We start from the raw sequence: 15700 nt of genomic DNA on the forward strand, positions 1-15700 counted from the left end.
ACTGTGAATGACTCTTATAAATGACAGTAGGATTTTGATAAACCTTTGACAACCTGGCTGCTGTTGAAGTAACTTCTCTCTGTCTTATGGCAGTCTCTGCCGCCCCGGGCCTCCCCAGATCTTACCAGCATATGGGACCTTAATGAAGGAGAGAAAACAAGAAAAGAGAGATTTGTGTTTGTGATTTGGTGTTGCTTTTCTTAAAGATAGCCCCACAAATGGAACAAGCTTCAGGCCCCACAGCCCCTGAGTCTGCCTCTGAGCATAAGCCTAGAGGAGGTGAAGGGGGGTGGTTTTGTTTTCCCAAGTCTTTGCCCCCCACTGTGTTATCACTGCTAGAAAGCTGATCTCTAATGATACCATGGGGAGCCAATGGTTATTTTTGGTTACTTTCAGTAATGAAACAGTCCATTGAGTCCACTTCAATTTAAAATTCTATCTCCTGTCTGAATTAACTCCCCTACCACCCACCACCTACCACCACCGGAGCTTGGAGTGGGAGATGCCCAGCTGATTCTTTCACTCCTCTCACCTCCCCCCTCCCTTTTCTAATTCTAACTTCTGTGGTGTTGGAGCTGGGAAGGGGGGGACTGGGGAAAAGGGACACAAGTTTTTACTTAGTTGGACATATCATCACAGGGCTCCAGGCTGCCCCTCGGCTGTATCTTGGTCAGCGTATTTGCTAGGGTTGCTGTACAAAGTACTAAACGAGGTGGCTTAAACACCAGAAATGTCTTGCCTCACACTTCCGGAGACTGGACGTCCAAGATCCAGGTATCCACAGTGTGGCTTCCTTCTGACGGCTGTGAGAGGGAATCTTTTCCAGGTCTCTGGCATAGTTTCTGGTGATTACTTGGCCATCTTTGACCTTCCTTGGCTTGTGGAAGCGTCACCCTGATCTGTGCCATCATCTTCACGTGCTGTCCTCCCTGTATGAGTGCTTCTGTGTTCAAACTTCTTGATTTTATAAGGATACCACTAATACTAGATTAGGATCCACTCTAATGACCTCTTCTTAACCAATCACAACTGCAATGCCCTATGTCCAAATAATGTCACATTCTAAGGTCCTGGGGATAAGGAGTTCTGCATATGAATTTTGGGGAGACACAATTCACCCCATCATTCTCTTTCTCCTCTCCCTTGCCTTTCTCTAGTTAATACATTGCTTCGGCTTTCTAACCTGGAGTGAATTGCTAGCCAGACACCCCCAGTCTTTATCAGTGGTTCTTTGGTGTTTCTTTTTTAGGATGTGGGAGAAAGATAGGTAGGAAATGCATTCCTTTCTAGAATAGCACATTTTGGAAGGTAATCTTTGAATTCTTCCCCTGCCTGTAAAGACTGAGAAACTGACGTGGTAGAGAGAGGCTTCTCCTAGTAAGCCCTGAGGAAGAATCTGGCTCCTGTTGTCTTCCACTTTTTTTTGAAATCGGGGATACTTAATCCACTTTGAGTTTATTTAAAATTTAGGGGCAATAAGAAATACCTTGCTTAACATTCTTTTTGGAAGAAAGGAAGGGGAAGAATCATGCCAGTCTGTACACAAATCTACTATAGTGAATAGATTGTCCAGACAATTATAACATAGAATTCCTTCAAGTAATAAAGTATTCCTTTACCCTTCCAAATTGTACCTACACTTTTTTCTTTTAATGACTCTTGACTAGGGATCAGTTTAGTTTAAATGAGAAAGACTCTAAGGTTCCTTCATCTCCTTAAATCTGGAGAGATGTTCAAATCTGACAATAGTTGGTGGGGCTGAGGGCATCTCTCAGTAAATATAGCATTTTTAACTGGCTTGTCAATAAAGAGGTATCCAGAAAACAAGCCCAGTATGCTTAAATGCTTCACTGAATGTGACTTAAACAGTGGACTGCCTATCTTGCTTCTGTAAAAGTGTTAAATTGATACGGACTACAGATGGCAAATGTGTTTCAATTTGTATGCTGACTCTGATTAACTCAATAGTAACTGACAGTACTGTGTTTAGAAGAATTCTTAAGGCCATACTTCAGTTCTGAAGGCAGGATGCTGTCATCATTCCAGGATATCTGCGAAGGCCACTGAAGTGTGCCCCATATTTATTATCTCTCCAAACTGGGTGCATCCCAGCATAATGCAGAAGGCAGTCCATTGTGGGTGAGAAGAAAACGCGAGCTTTTTTTTATTCCTTTAATTTTTTATCCAAAATAAAAAAAAAATACACTTCACTAACATTTACTACATAGTTGTAGTACATGTATTACCCACATATATAACTTATAAATAAATGTACGTGTACTAGATGTGTGAGGTTACATTTTTTATTGATAAGGGTAAACTATCAGAGAAGTATAGACTGCAAGCTTCTTGAGAACAAGCTGTTTTCTGATTCATCTTTATATTACACAAATTTTGTGTGTTCCACTTTTGTGTGAATAAAGTTTCCAGGTAGATAGATAATATTATAGAAGTTCTGTCATTTAAACTCATTTAAAATCAATTGGAGCACGTTTTATGTATCTATTGATTCAACTGTTTTGTTCCAATTTATTATTATGCTAAAGCCCAATTTGTAGCATACTCAAATGCTAACAAAAAAGAAATTAAAATGTTGAGGGTAGTGTTTGTTTTTTCAGTAAGGGATGTTTTCTGGGCAGATTTATGTATGGTGTTTTAGCAATCTAGGTGAGAATAAATGTACTGAAAGTTCTTGATAGTTAGGATTTTTAATGTAAAAAAAATAGGTGTGGGAGCACCTGGGTGATTCAGTCGGTTAAGTGTGCAACTCTTGGTTTTGCTCAGGTCATGATTTCATGGTTCATGGGTTCCCACATGTCCAGCTCTGTGCTGATGATGCACAGCCTGCTTAGGATTCTCTCTTCCTCTCTTGGTTCCTCCCCAACTCATGCACGTGTGCGCTCTCTCTCTTTTTCTCTCTCTCTCTTTCAAAATAAACAAACTTAAAAAAAAAATACAAGTGAAGCCATTTGATATTTTTCTTTTGAGTTGCCAAAGTATTTTTGTAGTAACATACACATTCTCCATAATTATTAGTGTGCGTTAATGTCTACTGGCCACTGCATGTCCAAAGTTAAATTTTATCTTAAAACCACCAAGCTTTGTATTTTCTTCTCTAAACGTGTTACATTCTCTGACTTTAAAGACATTACTTAAAATGATGGATAAAAATTGACTTGGTTTGGGGAGCCTGAGTGGCTCATTCAGTTAAACAACCGACTTTGGCTCAGGTCATGATCTCACAGTTCGTGAGTTCGAGCCCCACATTGGGCTCTGTGCTGACAGCTCAGAGCCTGGAGCCTGCTTCAGATTCTGTCTCCCTCTCTCTCTGCCCCTCCCCCCATTCATGCTCTGTCTCTCAAAAATAAATAAAGTGTTTAAAAAATTTTTTTAAAGTTGACATGGTTTTTCCATTGTAAAATCAGCAATAGCAAATTTGTCAAGCACAGCATTAAACAGCCTCATTAAAATGCCTGTTGGGTCAAATAACCATGTCAGATATCCTGAGCGGGCATGGGAAAATATTTTCATTTATTCATTCGTTTAACAAATAATGAGCCCTTACTGTGTGCCAAGCATTGCACTAATGTTCAGCGAAATCCTTTTGTTAGGAGATATTTGTAAAACACAATCAGGCCATCAGAATCTTTCATTGGTGGAAAGGAATGAAAGAAATTCAAGCTGATCTTTTCATACCTTCACTTTAAAGACTGGGGCGGGAGGGGGGGGCGGTCTGGCCTCCTGATTTTTAGGGATCTTTGGATTTCTACACAATTTATTTAACCTTGTCACAGTATCTTAGATCATTGAGCAAATAAAACAGTTTTCCTTTCCACTTAATGACTGTTCACCTTCACACTTCAAACATCTTTCAAAATATCTAAAAATTTTATAGAAACAGACTCTATTTAGAATGTGGTTGGGGCCCCTGGGTGGCTCAGGTGGTTAAGTGTCCGACTTCAGCTCAGGTCATGAACTCACGGTTCCTGGGTTCGAGCCCTGCATTGGGCTCTGTGCTGACAACCCAGGGCCTAGAGCCTGTTTCCGATTCTGTGTCTCCCTCTCTCTCTGCCCCTCCCCCACTCACGCTCTGTCTGTCTCTCTCAAAGGTAAATAAACATTAAAAAAAAAATAGAATGTGGTAGGGATGTCAGCTCTGAAACAGAAATATCTAAGTCTTAGAACCCTACCCCCAACCCCTTACTGGCTGTGTGAACTTTGTTGCTTCTCTAAACCTTTGTTTTCTCAGAAAATGAAGTGTTTAAGAAATCTGATAATCTTTAATTCTAGATAGTCATTCACTTCCCTAAACAGAATTGCCATTAGTCCTTGGCACATTACTTTTGAGCATCTGTTTTGTAATTGTTTTACTACCTTACCTTTTTTGTTTTTACTACTTTACATTTTGATACCCCTTTTCAGTAGAAGACATCAAAGTACCTTGTTATATGTTTTATATAGTCACATAATAGAAATGCTTCTAATAATAATAACCTTATTATTCAATGACTGCACATATCAAAAGTATTGCTTCCTAAATCCAAATGAAAGAAAACTTACCCAAGCTTTGTTAGTTTCTTCAACTCTAAAATTGTAAGGTAACATGGCAAATGAAAATAATGTGTGAGTGCACGTATTGTTATATAATTTATATGTAAATGGTTGAGATATATATATTTGGGATACTATTTAAAGTGTTAAACTGTAAATTTCATTAGATTTAACTCTGTTTCTGTTTCAGTAACATATCTCCTCACCACAATATAAGGCAAAAACCATAGTTTGGCATTTACTTTAAGCTTGTTTGAGGCAACAGTTGTGCATATCCAAAGGAGTATCAAGATGGAAATGCAATCGATCACTTTACTTGTCCTTCACTTGCCCTTCTTGAAAACTAGTTATTCTTACTTTCAGTCCTTTATCACAATAGTATATTGAATGCTAATAAGTTTAGTAACCCTTCAAAAATTTGATAGACATTATTTTAATATGATATGGACTATAACTTTGAATTATACTTGCAATCAGTACTTGTGATATCTTAGTAACCATTCCTTGAAGACAATTTGTTTTTCAAATAAAGGACTTGGTGTGATACCGAAATAGAATTTATATATGAATTTTGCACATAGAGTGGATTTTGCACAATATTTAATTTTATCCTTAAAAAATCAACCAACATCAGTATTAAATTTCCTAATTTTGATAATTGTTCTGGGGTATATAAGAGAATGTCCTTTGTTTTAGAAAATAGAAACTGAAGCTGTTGGTGGTAAAGAGCATAATGTCTCCAGCTTTCTCAAATGGTTTAAAAAATGCATATTTTTATGCATATAAATAATGTAATAATGTAAATAATGTAAAATATTTACATAAATAATTACACAGAGGATAATCAAGCAAAGGTAGCAAAATGTGAACAGATGATGAATCTGGACACAGGTATGTAGGAATTCCTTGTGCTCTTCTTGTACCATTTTTGTAAATTTGAAACCATATCAAAATGTAAAAATTACACACCCCCTCACCAAAATCCATCAACTTTACCAATTTTAGTTATCAGTTTAGGAAAAGACCTATTGTCCTATATTACCTGCCTTTGTTCGTTCCTGGGTATCTAGTATTAATCTTTTCCTGTGTGCAAGAATAGTAGAGCAGGAGAAAAGAGACTGAGTCAGTAGTTTTGGTTTCTTCAAAAAGGATGGAAATCCCAGAGGAATTAGGAGGAAAACTGGTGCTTGTAAAATTGGAAAATAACTCTCTTCTGCTGTAGCATTTTAAAATTCTTGGTACAGAAAAAGCTGATTATATAATACATCTTATTTGGATATCCTTTTAAACTACAAGGCTTACACAGAAAAAGTTGTACAGGAATGTTTATGGCAGCACTACAGGGATACCTCGTTTTATTGCTTTTCACCTCGTTGCAATTTGCAGAGACTGTATTTTTTAACAAATTTAAGGTGTAGGGGCAACCCCTATGTTAAGCAAGCCCATTTTTGTCGTTTTCCAATAGCATTTGCTTACTTTGTGGCTCTTGCTACATTTTGTTAATTTTCGAAATATTTCAGCCTTTTTCATTATTATTATGTTTGGTCTGCTGATCTGTGATCAGTGATCTTTGATGTTACTACAGTCATTGTTTTGAGGTGCCACAAACCCACACCCATATAAGACAGCAAACTTAATCGGGGCGCCTGGGTGGTTCAGTCGGTTAAGCATCTGACTCTCGATCTCAGCTCTGGTCATGATCTCATGGTTTGTGAGATCCAGTCCCACATCAGGCTCTGTGCTGACGGTGCGGAGCCTGCTCGGGATTCTCTCTCTCTCCCTCTCTTTCTGCCCCTCCCCTGCTTGTGCATATATGCGCGCTCTCTCTCAAAATACATAAATAAACATTTAAAAGGTATTTAAAAAAACATCGCAAACTTAATGAATGTTGTGTGTATTCTGACTGCTCCACTAACCCACCATTCCCTCCCTCTCTCCTCTTTGGGCCTCCCTATTTCCTGAGACACAGCAATATTGAAATTAGGCCAATTAATAACCCTGCAGTGACCTCCAAGTGTTCAAGTAAAAAGAAGGGTCACATGTCTCTCACTTTAAATCAAAAGCTAGAAATTATTAAGTATAGTGAGGAAGGCACGTTGAAAGCCAAGACATGCCCAAAGCTAGGTCTCTTGTACCAGTTAGCCAAGTTGTGAATATAAAGGAAGTGTTCTCGAAGGAAATTAAAAGTGCTACTCCAATGAATACACAAATGATAAGAAAGTTGAAACAGCCTTATTGCAAATATGGAGAACGTTTGACTGCTCTAGATAGAAGATCAAACCAGCCACAACTTTCCCTTAAGCCAAACCTTATCCAGAAGAAGGCCCTGACTCTCCCGGGGAAAATACTATGAAGATTGTTCAAATGACAACCAAGGATTTAGAATATTACCTAACCTTGTTGATAAAGCAGTGGCAGGATCTGAGAGGACTGACTCCAATTTTCACAAAAGTTCTGTGGGCCAAATGCTATCAAACAGCATCTCATGTTACAGAGAAATTAACATGCAAGAGTCTATTGATGCAGCAAAGCTTGTTAGTATTTTAAGAAATTGCCACAGCCACCGCCACCTCAACCTTCCTCAACCACCACGCTGATCAGTCAGCAGCCGCCAACACTGAGGCAAGACCCTCCACCAGCAAAAGATCACAATACACTGAAAGCTCAGATGATGGCTTGCATTATTTAGCAATAAAATATTTTTAAGTTAAGATATATACATTGTTTTTTTAGACTTCATGCCCTTGCACACTTCATCAAGTACAGTATTCTGTAAACATAACTTTTATACGCAATGGGAAATCAAAAAATTAATCTGACTAGCTTTATTGAGATACTCACTTTATTGCAGTGGTCTGGAGCCAGACCCACAATATATCCGAGGAATGCCTATATTTGTAATACTGTAAAGTAGAAATAACCCAAATGTCCATCGGTGGAATACTAGTTGGCCATTGAAAAGAATGAAGTACTGATACATGCTACAGCATAGATTAAATTAAATTAAATCAAATCAGGTACAGAAGGCCACATAGTGTATGATTTCATGTATAGGAAATGTCTAGAACAGGAAGATTCATAAAGACAAAACTTAGATTAGCAGTTCCTAAGGACTCAGCAGTTGAGAGGAAGGAGAACCAGGTGCTAATGAGAGCCAGGTTTCTTTCTGAGGTGATGAAAATGTTCTGCAATTAAACTGTCGTGATATTTGCACAACTTTGTGACTATATTTTAAACTACTTTAAAAGAGTGAATTTTATGGTACGGGACCTCTATTTCAATAAAGCTCATATTTTTTAAAAAACAAGCCTAACAAATCACTTCTGCTTCATAATGTCTTCCTATCTACTAAGGATAAGAGCCAAAGACCTTGTAACTTCACACGATCTGGCTTCCTGTTTCTTCACAGACCTCATTTTCCTTTTTCTTTCCCCCCTGAGTCAATCCAGTTTACCTGCAGTGATTTCCTGACTGTTGCCGCTTCCAGATCTTTTTTTTTTTTTTTTTTTTTACTGTTTTTACCCTCTTCCCAAAAACCCAGGAACCCTTTACTCAAAAGTCGGTCTCTCAGAGATACCTTGCCTGACTACCCTCTAAAATTGTAAAGCTCTCCAACATTACCTACACCCCTTTCTTGCTTTATTCTTATCCTTGGCACTCTTCACCCTAACACAGTATATATCTTAACCTTTTTATCTTGTGTATTGCTTTCTCTTCCCCCAAGAATGTAAGCTCTCTGAGGGCAGAGGTTTTGTCTCTTATTCACAACTGTATCCCAAGGCTTAAAACAGTGCTTGGCACATACTGTCACTGATGCTGTCAAATGAGTGAGTCTGAAAGCTGATAGCTATAAAAAAGGTAGCTATAGCAAAAATCAGGACTGTACATAATTGAAGAGGGGGCTACATTTTTTATACCCATTACTCAACTGAAACTTAAGTTTTCTCTAGGACTATGAGATTAAGGAAGTAGGAGGAAAGAAATAACTGGTTTCTAGTGTCTTAAAATAAAATAATAAAGACAATTATACCGTTCTTAAAATGAAAACTTTATTTGACCCAGGCAAATAGTTATTTTATTTATTTTTCAATCATGAAGACCTGCCAGAGATCCACAAATACGTTAGGGAGTCAGAAAAGGTTGACTGAATTGACAGCGTGGGCCTGAATCAGGGGTCAGTAAACCATGGCCCAGGGCCCTTTTTTTTTTTTTCTGTATTGTACATAAGGTTGTACTGGCATACAGCCATGCCCATTCATCTACATATTGCCTATGACTGCTTTCTTGCTACAGTGGTGGAATTAAAATAGTTGTGACAGAGACTATATGGCCCCCAAAGCATGAAATATTTACTAGCCGACCCTCTACAGAAAACCTTTGCTGGCCCTTCAATAGATCAGCCCTGGTAGGGTGTATAATAGTATGGTAGGGAATTTGGCCAAACATCCAGACATTCAAATTTCGTTTGCATCCCTACCTATTACCTTAGACAAAGGTCGGTAGGTAGACAAGTTTCCTGATCTATGGTTTTCTCATCGGTGAAATGAAGATAATACCTATCCCACCTGGTTGTTGTTTAAGAATTTCAAATGAGATATTGTATGTAGAGCACTTAATGAAGTGCCTAAAAACGCCGTATTAGTAGTTGCAGCCCAGTAAGTCACACACACACACACACACACACACACACACACACGTATCACATACACGCATTTACAAGGAAATGTAAATGCCCTCAAATAGAAATGCCCAGTCACCAAGCACTTTCCATAAGCTTTCAGTATTTTTTGGAAAATAACGAATGAAATCAAAACAAATGTCAATAGTAAGTACATGCTTATATTTACTCCATGTGAAGAACACAGTAACCACCAAAATATATGTGATTGGTTCATTTGTTGAGAAGATTATTGTCAAGCATTATTTCTAACAGCCCTACTCACAGTATTTTGGTGCCTTGACTCATATTTTAACAAAATGTACAGCCCACTATAGAATGTTTACATCTTGAAGTAAGTTTTATTGCTTTATTTTTAAGGAAATTTTTATGTAAGCAGGTCTAATTCATGCTATGCTCTGGCTATAAACAAGGAAAAACAATTCGGTGCCTTTTATATTATGACAAAATTTCAATCTAGAGCTTTTCCTTGGGGTGCCTCATTTGCTAACTCTCTGTTTAGAGAAGGCAAGTTTCTCGGACCGGATCATTTTGGTGATACCTTTGTGCCTATACTGACTTTTCTTCGCTATAATACATAAAATAAAAGATTCATTTTTTCTTTTACCATGTTTTATTTTTGGTTGTTGATTTGGAGACTGGTGGTGTAGATCCTTTTATCAGGAATACATGGAATTCTTTAGTACTTTGGTATATAGAATCACAATTTCACTTTCACCAGTAAGTCATTCAATAAACACTTATGAATTATCCACTGTGTGCTAGACATTAAAACATTTTGTTTAGATTACTAGAGCACAGTTTTCGCCTTTAAAATGCACAAGGCGTAGTGGAAGAAATCACTATGTAGACAGATAATTTCAATAAAGTAATAGGAGCAATAACAATGAAAGTATAGGTAAGAAAGCTATTAACTCTGCCTTAAGGTGTCAGGAAAGACCTGGAGATGTAATATTTGAACTGAGTCCTAATGGATCAGTTCAATATAGTCAGGTATACATGGTAGAAAGAATGATACCTCACTGGAGGTACCAAAGTCAATCAACAAAGATGTTTGAGCACCTACTGTGTGCCAGGTAGTGCTCTAGAGAGTGGGGATATACCAACGAACAAAACAGATGAATTGTGATTACTTTGCTTTGGAACATGCAAAGACTTGGAAGCGAGGTAGATAGCACAGCATAGCTAAGTCAAGGAGAGTGTGGGGGAGCCGCTACCAGGAAAGAAGCAGGAGCCACATCACACCAAGTTGTTTGAACTTGATGCTCTAGGCCAATGGTTTCAACTTTGGAGCTCCAGATATTCTGGCGTGTCCTAAAGTTCTTACAAAGGGATTATCAATTCATGCTTAAATACTAAGCAAGCATAGACTGTGGATTTTGAGAAAATGTTTTTTCTACATATTTGTCAATATTTTTCAATTTTATGTAGTTATTTTGAGTAACAAAGTATGGATTTATTTAAATATATATATTTTTTAATTTTTTTTAACGTTTATTTATTTTTGAGACAGAGAGAGACAGAGCATGAACAGGGGAGGGTCAGAGAGAGGGAGACACAGAATCTGAAACAGGCTCCAGGCTCTGAGCTGTCAGCACAGAGCCCGACGCGGGGCTCGAACTCACAGACCGCGAGATCACGACCTGAGCCGAAGTCGGCCGCTCAACCGACTGAGCCACCCAGGCGCCCCTTATTTAAATATATTTTTAATGTTTATTCATTTTTGAGGGACAGTGCATGAGTGGGGGGATGGACAGAGAGAGAGGGAGACACAGAATATGAAGCAGGCTCCAGGCTGTGAGCTGTCAGCACAGAGCTGGACGTGGGGATCGAACCCACTAACCATGAGATCACGACCTGAGGCGAAGTTGGACGCTGAACCAACTGAGCCACCCAGGCGCCCCTAGATTTTGTATCTCCTCAATTGGTACTATTGCTATAACTACTTTCAAGTAACTATCTGTCAAAATGACTAATTTTAAAAAGAGATCCTGGCTCATGCTCTGTCTCTTTCTCTCTCTGTGTCAAAAATAAACATTAAGAAAGAAAAAAGGAGGCACCTGGGTGGCTCAGTAGGTTAAGAGTCAGACTTCAGCTCAGGTCATGATCTCGCAGTTGGTGAGTTCCAGCCATGCATTGGGCTCTGTGCTGACAGCTCAGAGCCTGGAGCCTGCTTCGGATTCTGTGTCTCCCTCTCTCTCTGCCCATTCCCTGCTCATGATCTGTCTGTCTGTCTCTCTCTCTCAAAAGTAAATGAACATTAAAAAATTAAAAAAAAAAGAAAAGAGATCCTAAAATACTCAGCCTGATATTTCCTGCCAATCTTGAAGCTATTAAAACTTTTAGAGCAGCTAAACAAAACTTCAGTAAATAAGTGAACTCCTTCTAAGTGCCAGGCACTACTTTAGCCACTGGGTTTATAAAGGTTAATATATAAAACAAGAATCTTACCGAGTTGACTAGAGTCCAGATGAAGAATAATGAAGTCAACATGGAGAGGAGAGTCTGGATTCAGGATATACTGAGATAGTAACTCTTAAGCTGTGAGAATTCTCTCACTGAAGGCAGACTGCTAGAACAGAAAGAAAATAGATTATTGGGAACAGAGCTAATATTTTGCTAATGCAGGGGAAGACTCTGAGCTTTTTAAGAGTGTTGTTTTCTCATAGCACGCCTGATCAATCTACAGAAAACAGGGATGTTAGTGATTTATGGGTCTCTGAAAATATCTCTACTGTTTGATTTTTCTCTGCGTATTAATAAGGTGTAAGCCTGTGAACTGACCTTAAATCCAAGCATGTAAGTATGTAATGTAAATCATATTTAAAAATCCATCTGTTTCGGACTCCTTCACAATGACAGTGTGACAGGAGTTGAAGGACAGTCGTTTGCTACATTGATGGGTCTCTGAACCTATAGCCCAACAAGCTTACTTCTCTGACTTCTTTCTTTCAGATTTCAGCCTTCTTTCCTATTCTCCCTCTCTCCCCCGCCCCCCCCCCCCGCGCTCTCCACCCCTCTTTTCTTTCTCGCTAAGAAAGACAGAGCTATTGACTAGAAGCCCAGAGTTGCCCCCAAGTTCCGACCACCGGCTCGAATTCTTATGAAGTGGACTTGTAATATCCTTAATGTTGCTGTTGGCAGTCAGTTACAGATTCCATTATTGTCGATCAATGCCGTCGCCATGCGAGGTGGGGGGAGGAACGGAGGAGGAGGAGAAGAAAGGAGGGATGAGAGCTTCCTATTCACAGATTTATCAACCTGCCTTTGCTCGCAGGAAATCTTCGCAAAGGGGGCTGAGATGCTGTTGAAATAGCTAAAGCAGGAAGGGGTTAGGGGGCTGCAGTTCTCTCTGGTTGACTGAAAGGAAATTTGAAAACCTTTCTTCTCGGAACAAAACAAAATGCTGAATTTGTTCTTTTGCCTTTGTTTTTGTTTGATGATATGCTTTACTTAACTGATTAGCTATTGTGCTGTCTGGTTATCTAAGCTGCTTCAGTGTAGGAACCTGTTTCTTTTCCTTTGAGTGTCTTTATTCTTTATTTTCCTTTGCTTTCTCCTGTCATTAAACACAAATCATTATTCAATTTTATCCTGGCTTCTCTTTCAGGCTAAAGCTTAACACTAAGAGACAGAAGGACAAATCTCCCTTCCCTTCTCTTCTGTCACCCTCTTTTAACCCTCTCTATTTCCTTCCCCCTCCCCCCCCGTTGTATTAGATTGATGTCACAGAGACAGAATTCAGAGTGGAGGGAGGATCACATTTGCTCTTTCATCATTACAGCCTAGCCAGCAATTTAAGTGTCGGACCCCCAAGAATTCAGTCTTTGTATCTTTCTTTTCCCACTCCATCATTCAGTAATTGTGCTCTGTATGGAAAAGTTTTCTGGCTGGAGAATGAGTCTCCTTTCCCCCGGTGATGTGGCCGAGTGGTTGGATAGTAGCACCGAAGAGGAGAAGAGCCTTCTGTCATTTCTGGGTACGGTAGGGCTCCGCTTGTTCTTTTAACCGTTTGTTGTCTGAACTTCTCTTACTTTGGGGAGTAAGACCCCAGATTTTCTAAAATCCACTTTGTATATTTTAAAGGGGGTAGGAATTAAAAGGATATGTTTAAGTTGTTTGCTGTTCAAGGTTTGCTGATGTTTGTAGAAAGAATGTCACCAACATTGCCTATGAGAAATAGCAGACAGTTTGCTTTGCTTTAACAAAGAGTGCTAGCTCCGTGCAAAGCTTACTGTGTCATCCGGTCAGCTGTTCGTGGTATTTAGACAACTTCTACTAGCCGAAATATGTTATTGTTTTACTATACCTCTCAGTACAGTGATGCTGAGGCTTGCCTTGGAAGAGTGGCAGTGGGCTTTGTGTGCAAGAAAAGCCAACATATGGATTGAGAAGTAGCTTTTATGCAAGGTGTGAAATACTTGTAATGTTCATATATCAGATTTCTACTGAGTATATAAAATACAGCTATTACTTAAACTTCCCATTTATGGATGTTTTCTAATAAATTTCTAAGGAAGGCAATTATTGATCGTGGAATTATTGATATCATAAACAAATTCATAAAGTTAGGTTATAAATCCAATTGTGTCATCAGTGTAATAGGAGAGCTTGATACTTACACAAATCCTATTTGTGAATACTTTTGTTAGATTAATAATTGCCTTCAACTTTATCTGTTTTTCTATACATTTGATTTGTCTCATATGTTTTGCTAAATATAAATATACCTTTATTATAAGTGGACAAAATTTATAGTTTTCTGATCTGTGCCTCATGAGTATTGCTTATGACCTTAGAAATACTCTTCTGCCATTCCAAAAGATATCTCTATCTTTTTAAAAAAAAATTTTTATTGTATTTAGCATAAGTTTCTGTTTTATTTAATTCAATTACGTTGTCAATCTTAACATTCTATAAATGATTTCTTTTTTTTCATGAGGTTTAGATGTAAAGAGTCATCCTGATCAGATCTTTCCTAATTCTATAAAGACTCAGAGATATATATTTCGATATTAATCCTACTCTTAATTTGTTTATCACAGCCTCACTTGTCTTGGGTATTTGGGTGACTTTAAGAAATATGTGTACCTCCTAACTCCTCAATTCTCTGAAGCCTGTCCTATCCTACCTGCTTCCCATTCCCCACCCGTCCACATACCTAGAGAAACATCAGTGAAGAAAAGCAAACACAAATAACCCTGAGTAAAACCAACCACTTAGACCCTACTGCATCATGGGAAAGGAAGGTATAGTCAACACTAAGTATTTTCCTTCGCTCTTGAATGATATTTTTCTGTATTCTAATTATCTAACCTCAAGATTAATTTATTTTCTTTTTTGGCCATTACTCCTCTCTACCTAAAAAGAATTTAATCAAATAAATAGAGTTGGGCAATTAAAAGGGTCTTCAGTGTATGTCCCCTCCTGCCCCCACTCCCGTCCTCTGTTTAGGAGAGTTAATGAATTATACTCTTTTTTCACAAGTGGAAGTGATAAAGACAAAGGATGTTAGAACACACTTAGAAGAAACATGCAAATTCTTGCAAACTGTCCACCTAATGGAAGGAAACCTTAGCATTCGTAATAGACAAGACACAGATAAATCAGTCTTGATTCTGCTCAAGAGCTACAACAAGTTTAGTTGTTGAGAGAGTAGATAGCTATGTACCCCTGCTCCACTGTGGCGGCAGTGAGCCCTGGATGTCAGCACGTCTTATTTGGGAGATTGAATCTCTCTCCTGACCATGGGTAGCAAACACCTCCATCTGTGGGTAAATGGGAATTTACTAAATTCTTCCAGAGGAACTAGGAGGAAAGCTATCTCAATACAACTTGTAATAGCTTGAGGATTAAGCAAAGCTCTTGTGATATCATTTGCTACTGTAGTTACCATGAACTAGAACATGCTTTTCCCAGTGAAGACGCCAAGAGAACAATGAGAAACCCGAATCTACTTTATGATGAATCTAGAATTAATGGAACCAAAAGAGTCGTTGTGTCAGAGAACCTGTCAAACTATGGTTTCTTTCCCTAAGGATTTATGGCAGGTTTCTCTTTAGGAGAGAAGATGAAAGAACTTTGTATTGGTTAGACTTTACTACTTCACTTTTGAACAGAAGCCACGTAACTGATGTTCAGGCCTTCCTGTTGATTTAGTGCAGTGCTGGTTTGATGAAGCTTCATAAAATTGCTGTGCGTTATTCTATTCAAAAGCCTTCCATGGCTCTCTCCTCACCTATCAGATGAAGTCAAAACACTGTGATCTGGAACTTATTCTGGCCCTTCTGTCTGGCATTCCAGTATTCCTTTGGGGAGGGGCCAAGGGGACTTTCATTCCACCAAATTGATTAGCTTCCTACATCTCAGGCAAATGCTGCCCTTTCCTACCTTTGCACTTGCTGTTCCTCTCATCGGCCGTGTCCCTTCATCCAAACTGAAATTTCCATAACTCTGTCCGTGCTTCAGATC

The 15700-nt window shown here is 38.6% G+C and overlaps 1 protein-coding gene across 14 annotated transcripts in view; it reads left to right on the top strand.

The window, feature by feature from the left end:
- The window catches only part of RASAL2 (RAS protein activator like 2), a 357105-nt gene that overhangs the window by 235951 nt on the left and 105454 nt on the right, over nt 1–15700 (top strand). The window contains exon 1 of one of the 14 annotated variants that reach the window (XM_060643619.3): nt 12978–13208. The exons of the other annotated variants lie outside the window; for them this stretch is intronic. Within the exon in view, the coding sequence (XP_060499602.1) occupies nt 13103–13208 (106 nt within the window). The 5' untranslated portion in view covers nt 12978–13102. Of the gene's footprint in view, nt 1–12977; nt 13209–15700 lie in introns of those variants that run through there. 14 annotated transcript variants of the gene reach the window in all.

The sequence above is a fragment of the Panthera onca genome, chromosome F1 (genome assembly GCF_046562875.1).
Source record: "Panthera onca isolate mPanOnc1 chromosome F1, mPanOnc1 haplotype 2, whole genome shotgun sequence".
Classification (NCBI taxonomy): domain Eukaryota; kingdom Metazoa; phylum Chordata; class Mammalia; order Carnivora; family Felidae; genus Panthera; species Panthera onca.